Below are 14,535 nucleotides of genomic sequence, written 5' to 3'. Positions count from 1 at the left end.
AACACCTTTGCCAGACTGGATGCGTTTGGTAGACCCTTAAGAGGAATGAAATGGGCCATTTTAGAGAATAGGTCAACAACCACTAGAATAGTGTTGGACCCTTGACAGGGAGGCAGATCTGTGATGAAATCGAGGGAGAGTGTGTGCCAAGGTGCAGGTGGAATTTCCAGGGGCTGAAGAAGGCCCGCAGGTCTTTGTTTCCGGGATTTATTCTGTGCACAAATGCCACATGACAGAATAAACTGCATAATGTCCTTTCGCCAGGTCGGCCACCAATAATTTCTTTTCACCTTGGCTAGGGTCTTGGCAATTCCTGGATGTCCTTCTATCAGGAGGTCGTGATAACCAGAAATGACTTGTTCTTGGAGTGCCTTGTTCGGTAGATATAAACGCCCTCTGAAATACGGGAGTTGGTTCTTTGTTGTGTGCTCTTCACCTTGAGTGGTCCAGTCTTGTAGAGCCTCTGTGTTCATTAGGAGCCGAATTTCCTTTTGGAGTTTGTTCTGAGATAACGTTGTTGTAAGTCCTAGTAGTTTGTCACCTGGAATAATGGCCACCAGGACTGGGGTTGAATATGTGTTCTCATCAATACCCATGCGGGATAGGGCATCAGCTTTTCCGTTCTGGACTCCAGGTCGGTACGTGATTATGTAATCATATTCTGCGAAGAATAAAGCCCATCGGAGATGAAGGGATGCTTGAGCCTTTGCCATCTTGAGGTATTGTAGGTTGCGATGGTCGGTGATTACTGTGATGGTATGTCTGGCGCCTAGGAGGTAATGCCGCCAAGCCTTAAAGGCTGCCTTGATCGCTAGGAGTTCCTTGTCTGTTATTGCATAGTTAAGTTCAGGTGTAGTACATTTTTGCGACCAAAATGCCACAGGATGTAACTGGCCTGTTTCGGGATCCCTTTGGGAAAGAACAGCCCCCATTGCCATGCTGGAGGCATCTGTTTCTACTACATATTGTAACGCTCACCTGGTATCCACGGGGACGTCACTCAGCCTGTTCTGACCTCTTACGACCTCAAACCCTTCCCTGGAGGCTATTCGACTGGAGACTGGGCCTGAAACACAGGATTGGTAGAGTTTAACTCCCTATTGTCTCTGTGTGCTTGAACCCCTTCTTCCCCGGGGTCCAACCCTTCCCTTTGATCCACAGCTCACCTTGTTTTCTTCGATAGTGTGCACTCTGTCCTGCTTACAGCGCAGGGGTGCGTTGATTGATGCGGGCTCGTTGCTGCCTAGTTACTTCACTGGCAAGAGTCTGACAGGTAAGTATAATGAGTCTTTTGAACAGTTCTCTAACTTCGTTCCTTTCCTTCCTTAGATGATGGCCGGCATCCGTGGATGGCGGCATGCTGCTGAGATGAGTAGCACTGAAGGTGAGTGAGAACGCGATGCGCGATGCACCCCTTTTGTATTTGCATTGAACTGAGTTCTTTTTCTGTGTCTTTTAGGTGCCGCGACGTTTTCAGCGTGGATGCCAGTTATGAAGAACAAATGCGGTGGGTAAGCGCGGTATGCGGCGCCTCTAGATGTTTCCACGCTAACCTCGAGTGTCTTTTCCCTCTTGCAGATGGATGAGAAGTTCCGGAGACAGAGTTCCCCCACAGCGGCTGGGATTCAGGTAAGTGTTTGAAACTCGTACAGTATTTAAAAATAAGCAAAGATTTGCAGAATGCTTACTAATGCCTTTTTTATGTTCTTTTCCCTTTTCCTTAGGAAGCGGCGTGCCGGGATGGGAATGACACCGCCGAAGATGCCCGCAGAACAGAAGGAGCGATGAATGATGGACAGAAGTGCCACAAGGTAAGGCTGTTCCTAACAGTGTTCTTGTTCTTGCAGGAGCTGAGCGCAGAAGAAAGATGCAGGCCTACTGGAGACCCATCCGAACACGGTGAGTGTCACGCTGCAGGTGCAGAAAATGCAAAGCATGTTTCTCAGCCTGGGTGCGGCTTAAATTGTCTCTGGGTATCCCAGGTGTCTCTGGGCTGAACCACACCCAAAAAACTAGACCGCACATGCAGTCTGGGAACCGAAATATGTGGGGGCATCCATCTTGTCCCCATCAATGCGCTACAAGCCCAATCCCCAATGTTATCCTATGGGAGTGAGTGAGTCTGGTGCCACAAGCGCCAAGTCTGACTCCAAGTGGGACTTTGGAGGAATGGAGAGGCCCTTGAGGGCCATGTAGGTGGTCGTGGCCTGGCTCCAGCCTGACATCTTGGTGGGCTGAGGACATGAAGGGCAGGAATCATGACACATATGGGAGATCTGGGCGGGGGTGTCGTAGCATCGGGGCTGATGTATATCTTTTCTTGAGTTCCTGGAAGGCCTTCTCCGTCTCTTCTGTCCATTGGAACAGTTTGTTGTTTTTTCTTAATAAAGAATGATCGGGTGCCCAATCTGGGAGAAACCCTGGATGAATCGGCGATAAAAGTTCGCAAGGTCGAGCATACTTTGGACACCTTTGACTGAAGTCGGTGATGGCCAGCTAAGGATGGCGTTTACTTTGTGCATATCCATCCGGACGCCTCTGGGAGTGAGGACAAAACCAAGGAACCCGATTTCGGTGACATGGAAGGAGCATTTTTCAAGTTTGGCGTATAGCTGGTGCTGTCTGAGTTTTGCAAGGACGGAGCGAACGTGCCTGACATGGTCCTGTTTAGAAGAGGAGTACACCAAGATGTCGTCGATGTAAACTAGGGCACATACGTTGATCAATTCCCATAGTACATCGTTCATGAAGTACTGGAATGCGGAGGGAGCGTTGCAAAGCCCAAAGGGGATCACCTGATATTCGTACAGCCCATACTGTCTTCCATTTGTCTCCTTTCTTTACACGCACGAGATGGTATGCCCCCCTGAGGTCCAATTTGGTGTAAATTTGGGCATCCTTGACTTGGTCCAGCAGTTCTGGGATAAGGATAGAGGATAATGGTTTTTAACTGTTACCTGGTTTAGTGCACGGTAGTCGATGCACGTTCTCAAGTCCCCCTCCTTCTTGGGTACAAAGAACAGGGGCGAGGCTGCCGGGGATTTGGATGGGCGGATAAAACTGTTTGCCAGGTATTGGTCCAGATATGATTTCAAGTGGAGATTTTCAGGTTCGGTGAGTGCATAAATTCGACTACACAGGAATTGTGCACCAGGTACAAGGTCGATCTGACAGTCATACGGCCTGTGAGGGGGTAAGGCATTAGCCTGTTCTTTTTGGAAAACGTCTTGGAAATCGTGGTATTCGCTTGGTAGTGTACTTGTTACACCTAGTACCAACGCCTCTTTATCTTGGACAGGTGTCTCTGGGTCAGACGGTGGCATTTCCACTTGGTAGCACGCATGAGCACACTCATTGGAGAAGGCTAATTTCTTGGCTCACCAGTCGATGTTAGGATTGTGAGCCACGAACCATGGCATCCCTAGAATCACCCGGAACTGAGGAGCCTTGATAAGGTCGAAGGCAGTGACTTCCTGATGTACGTCTTGGCACAGAAGGGTTAATTTTGCTGTGCGTTGAGTTACAGGACCAGAAGGTATCTCCGTGCCGTCGACAGTGGGGACCTTCTCAGTTGTTGTTTTCTGACAGAGGGGAAGCCCCATCCTTGTTGCCAGGCCGTGGCCTATGTAGTTACGAATGGCTCAGCTGTCTATGTATGCCTCCACAGCATCCATCCGAGATGGTTGTTGATGACTGATCAAAATCACAGGCAGGGCAAGGTGTGAGGTATGTGGCTCTTTTCCTTCACTCGACAAACGGACCTCTATGCTTGCCAGGCCGTGAAGTTTTCCGACTCTTGTTCTCCTCCTTCTTTCTCTGTAGCTCTAACTGATCTCCTAGGGGGTTTTACGGGACATTCTCTGAGTGACCTGATTTCCCACAGTACAGGCATAATAGCTGTTGTCTCCTTTTGTCTCTTTCGGCCTTGGTTAATGGGCTTCGTACCACCCCAATTTGTATGGGTTCCGAAGTGTTTTCTGATGAACACGGACTGTTCTCCTTTGAGCGTACATACCCAGTCCGATTCTCCGTTCTGGCTCGATCTGTCCTTCGATCTTGCAGCCTGTGGTCTAGCTGCACCACTAGGTTGATGAACTCTGCACAGTTGTTTGGCGGGTTTACCACGTGAGCTAGGACGTCTTTCAATTCCCCCCGTACTCCTCGATGGAATAACGTTTGTTTCTCCTCAGGCCACCCAGTTTCAACAACAAGTCTGTTAAAAGTGGTGATATATGTTAACAAATCTTGGCTGCCTTGGCGGAGGGACAGAAGTTCATTATCCAGAGCTTGGGCCTGGGTATGTTGGGCGAACAGCTTCTCTATCTTCTGTTGAAACCCCCTGAAATCCCGCAGGAGTGGGTCATCCTGGCTTACTAACGGTATGGACCAATCCGCGGCACTGCCACTCAGATATGACAGAATGAAGGCAACCCGCGACTGATCGTTAGGAAAGGCTCCGGGTCTACAAAGAAAATGGAGGCGGCACTGGTTCATGAATACTGCATATTTTCTTGGGTCCCCCGTAAAACGTTCCGGTGGGGCCAAAGGAACTGCCTCAGGGAGGACCACCTGCACTGGATTGACGGATGTGGCTGGAACTGACGGAATACTTCCTGGCAACGGAGCCTGCCCAGCCTGTGTTTGGAGCAATTGTCTGGCTAATTCATTGGTGCGGTCCTTGGTGACAATCAACTCCCTCCTAAGGGTGTTGGTTTCTTGCCGGGTGGAGTGCACCTCAGCCCGTAATTCTCCCAGTAACTGGGCTAGTTGGTCAGTCTCTGATGTTTCCATGACGCCCAGAAGGATGTTTTAATCGAGGCTTTGCGTTCTGTTACGCTCACCTGCTATCCACGGGGGTGCCACATGATACTGGATGGAGGCCTAAGCGCTATCCCAGACCACTCACTGCTTGGTTAGGTGCCAGACAGTGGGTAGCGCCTATAACAGGCGAATGGAGGGTTAAGATACTGGTTCTGTGATGGGTGGACTCCCACCTTCCTCTGCTCCAAATCCCCCCTTGGGGTATTTGCTCACCTTAGGTTTTTGTGCGTTAAACTCTTCGTCCTGCGTCTCTGTGCAGGGGCGCGTGGTTGGTGCGGCGTTCCGTGGACCTAGTTGCTTCACTGCTCCTTGTACCCTTATGTCGGGTCCAGGACTCTGCTTGCTGTCTTCCAGGTGAGTTATAATCTCTTTTCCGTCTTTATTCTGTCTCTTTATTTCCCTCCGTTTTCTCTGTCTTCTCTGCGTCTTGCTCCACTACGCTGTTTCCTAACAATGTCTCATTTTGTTTTCACAGGGATGGTTGCGATCTCAGAGTTGCCGCGCCGATGGCGAATACCACTGTGAGTTATTGATGCGCGGAGCGCTGCGCTGTTAATTGGTGTTAATTGCTAACCTGTGTTCTCTTCTCTTCTTTGTACAGGTTGCGGTGATGTTCCGGAGTGATGAGCGATCGAAGCGCTGCTTGCCCAGGTAAGTGCTTTGTTAATGCTGACCTTGTTCCTTCTCCGTTGCAGGTTGCGGTGAAACCCAGAGGTGGGCGAGGTAAGAGAAGCGCAGGGTGCTGCCATGACTCGCTACTTGCCCATGTATGAATTGTTATTAATGCTGTCCTTGTTTCTTTACCTTAGCAGGTTGCGGCGAACTCCGGAGATGGGCGAGGTAAACGAAGCGCATGATGGATTCAAGGTCGGTTACTTCACAGGTAAGTGTTCTTGCTCTCTAATGCTGTTCTTGTTCTTCCAGGTTATTAATGGAATCTGGGTCTAGGGCTTCAGGATCGGGCCACCGGAAAAGCAGATGAGCAGGAGCTGGACATGTTGAGCGTTACGCTGCAGGAGTGCAGAATAACGCAAAGCGTGTTCTGCTGTTTGGGTTTGGTTTAAATAGCCTAGATAAAGTAGTTCCAGGCCAAGTAGTTCCAGGCCTAGCCACACCCAAAACACTAGACCGCATGGCTTGGTTCTAAAGAACTGAGCTGCGTAATAGGCCTCCATGTTGGAGTAAGGGCCAAAACTGGTATTGCTTTATTCCTGATAACGAGCCTGGGGCCAAAGGCACCAGGACTGACTCCATGTATGTTTCTGATGGAGTTTTAAGGCCCTTGGGGCCGGTGTGAAGGGCTTTAGCCCTACTGCTGCCAGGGGGCTGTTATACCTGAGGGGGTCAGTAGCATGGATCGTGACAGAAACAAAGCTACCCAACAATGCCTCTCGATATTGTATCTCTGTCCTGGGACTGACTCCTTATCTGTGGCTTAGCATTGGCTCAAATTGGGAGTTATGGCCTCTACAGCCCCCACCACTGCAATGCTTATGGAAATTAACTGAAGAACAGATAGTTTTGGTTGGGGACAGTGTTTGTTGGGACGGTGAAGGTGTTGGGTATAGTTTAGTAGGAAGGAGGTTGTTTCGAGGAAAGGATCGATATGTGGTGTTAGTGGCATCGCCAGAGTTTGATTTGCATTTCATCATTCATACTAGTACTAAGCAATTTACTGGTTTTGGCCAGCTACAGAAAGACGCAAGATAATGGTATATGTTGTATTCTTTAAGGGGTGTGCCTGGCCAAAAAAAGTGCCACAAATGTTTAAGGATCTGAAAGGAGTAGAAGAAGCAGTACAACAGATATGACAAAGAGCATGCAGGTGTTGGAGACAATGCATAGGAAGGAAAAATGGTGTTTGGAGTGGCTCAGCACACAGCCACATTGTATATGGAGGGAGATATTTGTGAGCTGTAAACAAATAAGTATCTGAGCAACTTTACATTACCACCATAGTGTGTTTTACAGCAATTTTCTTTGACTGGCAAGGACTGTTTGGTACTGTACAAGGCGTTGTCGCCAAACAGGGGCAGTAGACATACAGAACCGACCCTCCAGCTCGTCTTCTCTTTGGTCTGTCACCCATTCCAAACCTGATAGAAATGAGGCAAGAAAGTATGATGCTGCAACAAGAGCTTGGAAAACGGTAATATAAATATGATGACTACTGCATGTATTGTAGTCTGAGTGTGGTAAAGATAGATGGTACACCTGCACAAACGAAAAGCAGGAATGGGCCATTGTAAAGATAGGTTTATAATAGAATTCCCTGTACAAATGAAAAACAGGTGAATTGGGGATACCATAGGGCCATTAGATCAGCTAGGCTAGTAGCGCAGTAAGGGGGTCTATTAATGCTGATTGCCCCCGAAGGAGGTGGGAATCTGATTTGTATTGTAAAAGTGTTGCCATAAAGGCTATTGGATGCTTATGATCTTAATGGGTAAATAAACCATGATATGGAAGAAGTCCGGGAAAATTATTCTATACCTACAGCATCATAATTATGTTTGTGCCAGAGACGTTTGTTATTTTTGCTCTTTTACACAGACATTGGATAAGGATACCCCCACTTATTGCTGATGGTAATGCTTGCTCCTTGGAGCTTCTACGAAAACTGATACCTGCTAAAGGACTGTTGAGGCAGTGCTTTTGGAAGCTTTTGGAGGCACTAGGTGAAGGCACCTGTACCTCCTGTGATGATGCACTGGACCTTGTCACTTCTCCCCAGAGGGAAGCCGTTGCCTGTGAGGGTAGGGAGGTGAGCCTAATACGCAACAATCCCCCTAGAGGTGGCCTTCAGCGGGACCTCAAAGGGAGAGACTCCACTATTGGGAACAGGGACTGCTGTTCCATTCAGGAACTGCCTATAACCTCTCCTGGAGAGGCAACTATAACATCAAACCTTCCAAACCAGTCACTATTTTCTATTGTAATGTAATCATTAATCAACCTTCATCAATCACTTATACTGAGAAGAAGAAGAAGAAGAAGAAGAAGAAGAAGAAGAAGAAGAAGAAGAAGAAGAAGAAGAAGAAGAAGAAGAAGAAGAAGAAGAGGAAGAAGAATGGGCCAACCATGAATACTAATCAGTGGTTGACAGCTAATTACCTCATCATAAAATTCAAGGAAGGACCAATGAATCTCGATCTCGATCCCAGAACCTAGGAGATTCAATTCCGAGCTGAGCAAGTAGTCAGTGCACACAAAGCTGCCTGTTGTAGAGCAGGCGGTCCAGACCGAAGGAGGAAAGAAGCATTTGGGAAACAGAAGACCGAACCGAACATCCGAGGAAGGCCTTGTGGCAGTGGCATGATCCAGTCAAGGTGGACCGAGTGGTATGTGAAGGTTGCCAGTCAATTCGTCGAAAAAAATTGGTCGACCAGACAAATGGTCGAAGCAAATTGGTCGAAAACCATTTCGTCGAAATTTTTTTTTTTCTATTTTAACCCTTTATTTATTTTATTTTTTGGGGGGTCCCCCCCCAACCCCCCTTTTTTGGCTTAAAAAACCTTTTTTTGCCTAAACGAACACCCAAAAAAATATATATAATTTAAAAAAAAAATTCGACGAAATGGTTTTCGACGAAATTGCGTCGACCAAATGTCATTCGACCAATTTGAGGTCGACGAATTGACTGGACACCGTATGTGAACAATGCTGAGAACATACCAGGAAAGGCTCTGCAGAGCCATGTAAGGAAAAAGGAAGAAGAGGAAGTCCACATAGGTTGTGTAAGATGGGCAAACCTGACCCTGCGGAAAGAACCGATGATGCCTATCCGGTATGGCAGAGGTAATGGGAATGGCAGAAGACCCGGGTGGAAGTAGTAGGAATTGAATGAAGATTACTAAGGGACCGATCATACTCGTCCCAGCACCCGAGAAGGGGGTGAAGTTAATGGAGTTAAGTTAAGAAACATTACTGAGGGACTAATCATACTTGTCCCATTACTAGTGAATGTTGGAGGATTAATAGAGATTACTAGGGACCACCCCTATTTGTGCCAGTACTAGTGCATGTTGGAAGATTAACGAAGATTAATGAGGGACCAAACATACTTGTTCCATTACTAGTGAATGGTGTGAATTTAAACGAGATTATCAAGGGACCAATCATATCTGTCCCAGTACCAGTGAATGGTGTGAACTTAACAGAGACTATCAAGGGACCAATCATACTCATCCCAGTACAAGGGAATTGGGTGAAGTTAACAGAGATTATCAAGGGACCAATCCTACTCATACCAGTACAAGTGAATATTGGAAGAGTAACAGAGTTTACCAAGGGACCACTCATACTCGTCCCTGTACAAGTGAATAGGGTAGAGATAACAAAGGCTATCAGGAGAGTAACCAAACTTATCCTAGTGCCATTCAATGTTGGGAAGAGAAAGGAAAATGTCAAACCCACAGTGTGGCAACGTACAAAATGCATGAAACGCTGAGAGAGAAAGACAAGTGGATGGCAAGCAATTGTCCACAGCTACTGGAAGAATTGTATGTATGTTAAACTAAATCCACAGTATAAGTTGACAGGGAACAGAGAGGCACTTGCTGGTGTGGAGGATAGCGAAGACCAGGATCAGTGGTCACGACAGCTTGGACTTGAACAAGAAACTGTGTCAGTAGCAGCAAAGGGGAACCCCAGGAGGGACAAGAGCCGCTTTGGACAATTAAAGGGACTTATTTGCAAAATAACCAAAAGCTATCCAATGAAAGACTTGATGAGGCTATAAAAGCCTGTCCAGGAGCAGGGAGTCATTTTCCTGGACCCCTATTTTTTCTTTGGAGGAGGACAGTTTATCACTTTGGACACTCTCACTGACGACAAGCACCCTAGTTAGATGTGCGTTAGGCTGGGCAAACACTATAGTATTAGTGATAGACAGGCCCTTTTTCATCATTATTTAAATAAAACATATTGATAATATACCACTATTGACTCTGTGTCCTTCTTCTAACGTACTACACTCCATCTTGGATTGTACTGGCATAAACCTGCTTGAACAATGGGGTATTATTCTCGACCGGAGGTGCAACTGGGCACGTCGACCCCACTCCCCTCACCTGAGGAGGACGCACAGGATATTGTCAGATTAGGGCGACTGACCCAGAAGTGAAGAACCACGTAGTTCCAAGAGGATCAGTGGAAACCGAAGACGGACTACGGTTGTTTACAATGTGTTCTACTGTGATAGACTGGGGCAGGGGTACCTGAACGGAAGTACGACCAGTGTAAGGAGACAAGACTGTGAGGGGATATAAGAGAAGGCAAACTGTAGGCAGGTTGGTTAGTTAGGGCAGTGGGTTTTTAGGATGCTATTTGTTTATTCTGGTTGCAACCAGTAAATAAGTGTAGTCTTCATTGGTCCATTTCCGATATGACTCCTGAGTCCTTTTGTCTGATTGTTAGATTCATAATTCATACTGGAAGCCTACTTTCTTTAGAGGTCGGTTGCCTTACATTTAAAGATGTGGATCTGGGTCCTGTACATATTGAAGCGAAGGATCAACATGTCAACTGTTACAAGATTTACTCACAACTGAATTTTGTGATAGGGCTATTATTTTGAGGCACATATTTTATAGAATGCTCCCTTCCTATTAGGATAAGCTCCTCTTTGTAATTAGAACCATCCCAATTATACTAGATGATAGAAAAAAAACCACTCACTCCAATCTACTTTCAATCTCTGCATATTTACGCTTTTAAGAAACTATTGCTAATTGTTGCAGCTTGTTTTGCTCGGATTGCGTTGACAAAAACTGTGAAATAAAGACAATGAAATCAGATCTTAGAAATCTGAATCCCATGAATACATCCAACTCACCTTTTCTGGGACTCTTCTTGATTTCAGATTTGTGAGACTGAGACCAATCCTTGCACTCTGGCTCTTGCTCTTGTTTTATCCGGAGCAGGATGTCAGGTTGCGGGGCTGGGGAACAAGCTGTGCAGAAGGAGGCAAAGGGGATTAGAAATATATCTCTTTGCTCTGTTGCTTTATAGGCAAGCATTTATGGTTGCATCAGAAACCTATAACTAGAGTTATATATGGTTGCATGAGTGAGTGCCCAACTATTGAGAAATGTTATTAGGCAAATTATTATTATTTTTTTAATCACTTACGCTTACCTGATAAGAGTCCATTAACATCCCCAATTCTCTGTACATTGTCGGGATGCTGAACAGCTGCATTTTCTTTTTTCTTAATTCGGATTAATGTATCAATATTGACAATTTGGTATCCTGTTAGAAATAAGAGATTAATGCACATCTATTACAGTATGGCTATTGCATATTTGAGGTGGAATAGCTGTCATTAGGATCCCAGTTAGAAAAGCAGAGTACATTTGACATAAAATATCATATGTTGGGGTTGTTCTAATTGGATAGGTGTTCCGCTTCTGAAATAGCAAGTAGTATGTTGAACTTCTAGTCCATGAAACAGAAACTGCCAATTTGTGGGGGAACTAGTGTTTCCTTTGTTCTTTCATTCCTCACATCTGGATTGGACCAAGTGGATGAAGGGTTCACCTAGTCTTCAACGAAATACTACATCTGGAAATAGGAATAAAAGGGAAGGAAGGTGAACCCAAGGGGCCTGTCTTTCTTCCATAGTAGATCACCCAAGTTGGTAATGGAACTGTTGCCCAGCTGATGGTTTCTTTCCTTGGCAGACATCTTGAGAATCCACTGTCTCGCCAGCCGAGTCTGAAACCTACATGGGTCACCTGACGAACATCATCTACATCTGCAGTGTCTTGTTCTACATAAATGCAGCTGACACTCAGACCAACATCAGGCAGTCTCCCACCAAACATTGTTTAGAGGGGTCCAGGTTCATAGGGGGCCTCTGCTTGATCTCTTCTTGGATCAGGTGCCAGTGGCTCATTGTGAATGTCATGCCTCCGACTCATCAATCACGGGAAGCCTTTCTCGAACTTCCAAAACTCGTGGGTAATAGTTCTACAATTAGATGAATGGTAAATGGTCTGGTGAGCCCGCCATATATAATAGTCACTACAGCCTCTCATCAAGAGAGTATTAATTCACCTCTTCCAGCTGCCGACCCTCACAAATACTGTTTCACACACTTAACACCACATGTTTGAGCTCCAGTGGTGGAATGGATAAACTACGGGCCATATAAAGTATGGCACCACGTCTTGTCATAGGCAGATTTAACTTAGATGCAATATTGCCTTCCAATGAGTTTCAAATCATGAGAGTCCATTTCTGGCCGCTCTACAGGTCACTCAGTAATTTTGCCCCCAAACCTTGTACTGCAAAGCACAGGCTTTGTACAAAGGGCAGTTTACATTTGTCACCTACAGAACTGAGCTTCAGTAACACACATTCCAGCTATTTTGAAGATCTCCATGAAGCGTTTCAACTGGAGACAAAGTATAACACTTATAGAAATTCTTCCCTAATGCCTTAGCTACTTGTTGCTTCTGTATACTACATTGTGATTGTAAGTCCTCACAATGTTTTACTTTATCTTGCCATGATCATTTTTCCCAAGTAAGTTTAAACAGGTCTCATTGGAAATTCAACTTATATATGTTTCATGTACCAATGGCGGCACTTTATGGTCCCCCCTCGCAAGGCGGGGGCTATTGCCAAAATGCCCCTTAGTCTCACTGGGTCAGTATTTTGAGCCAGACAGTTGTGCTGCTTATGGTTTGTGGCTTTGTACTTTAACATTGCGTCTGCATGGATTGTAGCCACTTTGGTTGACAGGAAGCCTTTTCTTCCTGACCGCTTCTAAACTGTAAAGTCTAGGGTTCTGAAATACAGTATCCAGGCCACCGTACTTTGTTGTTCCTTAGTATGAATGTGTTGAGACCAGTGATGAAAATAGCAAGTTATTTTTCTGAAGTTATTTCTGACCAGGAGTTCACAAAGAAATGTGTGCGGTAAATTGGGAGCTACTGCAGGGGATGGCTGTTCTGGGATTCCTCTGGAATCAACATCCCCTGAATTTGCCCACCAAAATTAGTGTGAGGTGGCCAGCACTGATTGGCTGGTCCCCAGAAAATTGAATGGTTCAAGATTGGACAATGGTAGTTAGGGTACCCTCTGCCCTCCGGGTTAGCATGAAAGCTGACTTTCTGCACCAAGAACTTTGCCAATTGCCGGATTCCATCTTGAAGAATCCAAAAGAGACGAGTGATCTGGGAAATGACCATGGAATCCCTGTACCAGCATCTTTTGGGTCTTTCTAACAGTGAAATGATACCTCTCTCCTGACCAGTAGGGACCATATCCAGGGCTTCTTTCTCTTGAGTAAGCAGGTGCAACAAGATCTATTATTCGGTGGCTCTTTATCGCCCATGACTTACTTGTGCTGCTTGAACTTGGAAACCTATCACCACATCCTCTTGTCGTCTCAGGATTTATTTGCCTTCTCTTCTGTACAACAGGACCTGGGAGCCAGTGTGGAGACCTTCTGTTGTGTGTCTTTCCTCGAACCGTGACCTGTCTCCTCTGGATAGAGTTGTGAACCCTCTGTTTCTTTACCTATATGTCTCCATTGGGTACTGCTACCTCAGCTGGGTTCACTGGGCCACTGTCACTGGGTCAGTGTACTTGTTTGCTGACCGTACCCATCTGTCTAGCAAACGCAACTGTCCTTGCTGTGCCTGGGACTCCTCTCTGTCGGCTCCTCGATGGTGTGGCTATGGCTTATTTTCTTCAGACAAGCTTCTTCTAAGAGGACCCTCGATACTGATGGAAGTTGTGGTTTCACTCCCCCAATACTGTAGGGCTCCCACGCTGAGCCCTTAAAATCCAGAGAGCAACTGCAACCACTTTGTCTACTTCTCCTGCCTCAGCAGGGCCGAAACATGCACTGTGCTGAGCTGCGTTCATTGTATTGCTCTCCGCTAGGGGTTCCACATCTTCACCGTTGGGCCTTTGTTCTGTGGTTGGGTGACCTCATGCCGAGTGTGCCCATCCAGAACTGAATAGTTATAAACCATACTGTTGATGTCATTACTCAATCCTGCATTCTCCAGCCCTGGAAAGTTGTAGGTGAAAATTTGCAGTGGACCCCATCTTTGAGGTCACTTTTTCCTCATGAAAGTATTATTTGGACTCCTCTTGGCCGTAGAGCCGCGTGTGCAGAATGATTACTTCACAGCATTGAACAACACTGTGCTATTGATTTCTATGGGGGGAATAGAATAACACTGGGTTTCAGGGTAACACACGTGTGTAGACCTTTGTACATCACTAAACAAGTTAATTTGGTCTTTGTGAACACTGTGCTACATTTCAAGATCCTCCGCCTCCAATTCATGCGTTTTTCCAATAATTCCTAAAGGTTATCCAATGCACTTAACTGTAAATATTTCATACATATTCGTTTGCAAAACTTAAAAATAAATAATTTGTTTTACAGATGATGGCCTGGACATTTATTCTTGGGTAACAATCAGTTACCTACAAACCAGCTCTCACCATCTGAAGGGATGCCTTGGCTGCTCTGGCCATTTTACGCATAAGAGAGTCAAGAACTCACTAAGTAAACACCTTGTAAGCTAAGCAGGTTTATATATCTGGGTACTAGAAATAGAGCCTACGGGGGTGCAACTATTCAGGTTCCACTGATCATGGACAGGAACCTGTACTCTCAGCCCACGATCCACGGAACCCGCTGGCTGCCATCTTTCCCCCATCCCTCCCTTTTCTTTATATTTTAAA

The 14,535-nt window shown here is 46.0% G+C and overlaps 1 protein-coding gene across 4 annotated transcripts in view; it reads right to left on the bottom strand.

Moving 5' to 3' along the window:
* LOC138467752 (zinc finger protein 300-like) overlaps nucleotides 1-14,535 on the bottom strand; it is a 176,200-nt gene that overhangs the window by 70,945 nt on the left and 90,720 nt on the right. For all 4 annotated transcript variants that reach the window (XM_069607979.1, XM_069607978.1, XM_069607977.1 and 1 more), the window contains 2 exons: nucleotides 10,960-11,073; nucleotides 10,658-10,774 (listed from right to left, as the gene is read on the bottom strand). In XM_069607979.1, the coding sequence (XP_069464080.1) occupies nucleotides 10,658-10,774; nucleotides 10,960-11,073 (231 nt within the window). The remainder of the gene's footprint in view (nucleotides 1-10,657; nucleotides 10,775-10,959; nucleotides 11,074-14,535) is intronic.

Source organism: Ambystoma mexicanum, chromosome 4q (genome assembly GCF_040938575.1).
Source record: "Ambystoma mexicanum isolate Mex_15411 chromosome 4q, UKY_AmexF1_1, whole genome shotgun sequence".
Taxonomy (NCBI): domain Eukaryota; kingdom Metazoa; phylum Chordata; class Amphibia; order Caudata; family Ambystomatidae; genus Ambystoma; species Ambystoma mexicanum.
The sequence above is the reverse complement of the archived record's forward strand: the minus strand, read 5'-3'. Positions and strand labels throughout refer to the sequence as shown.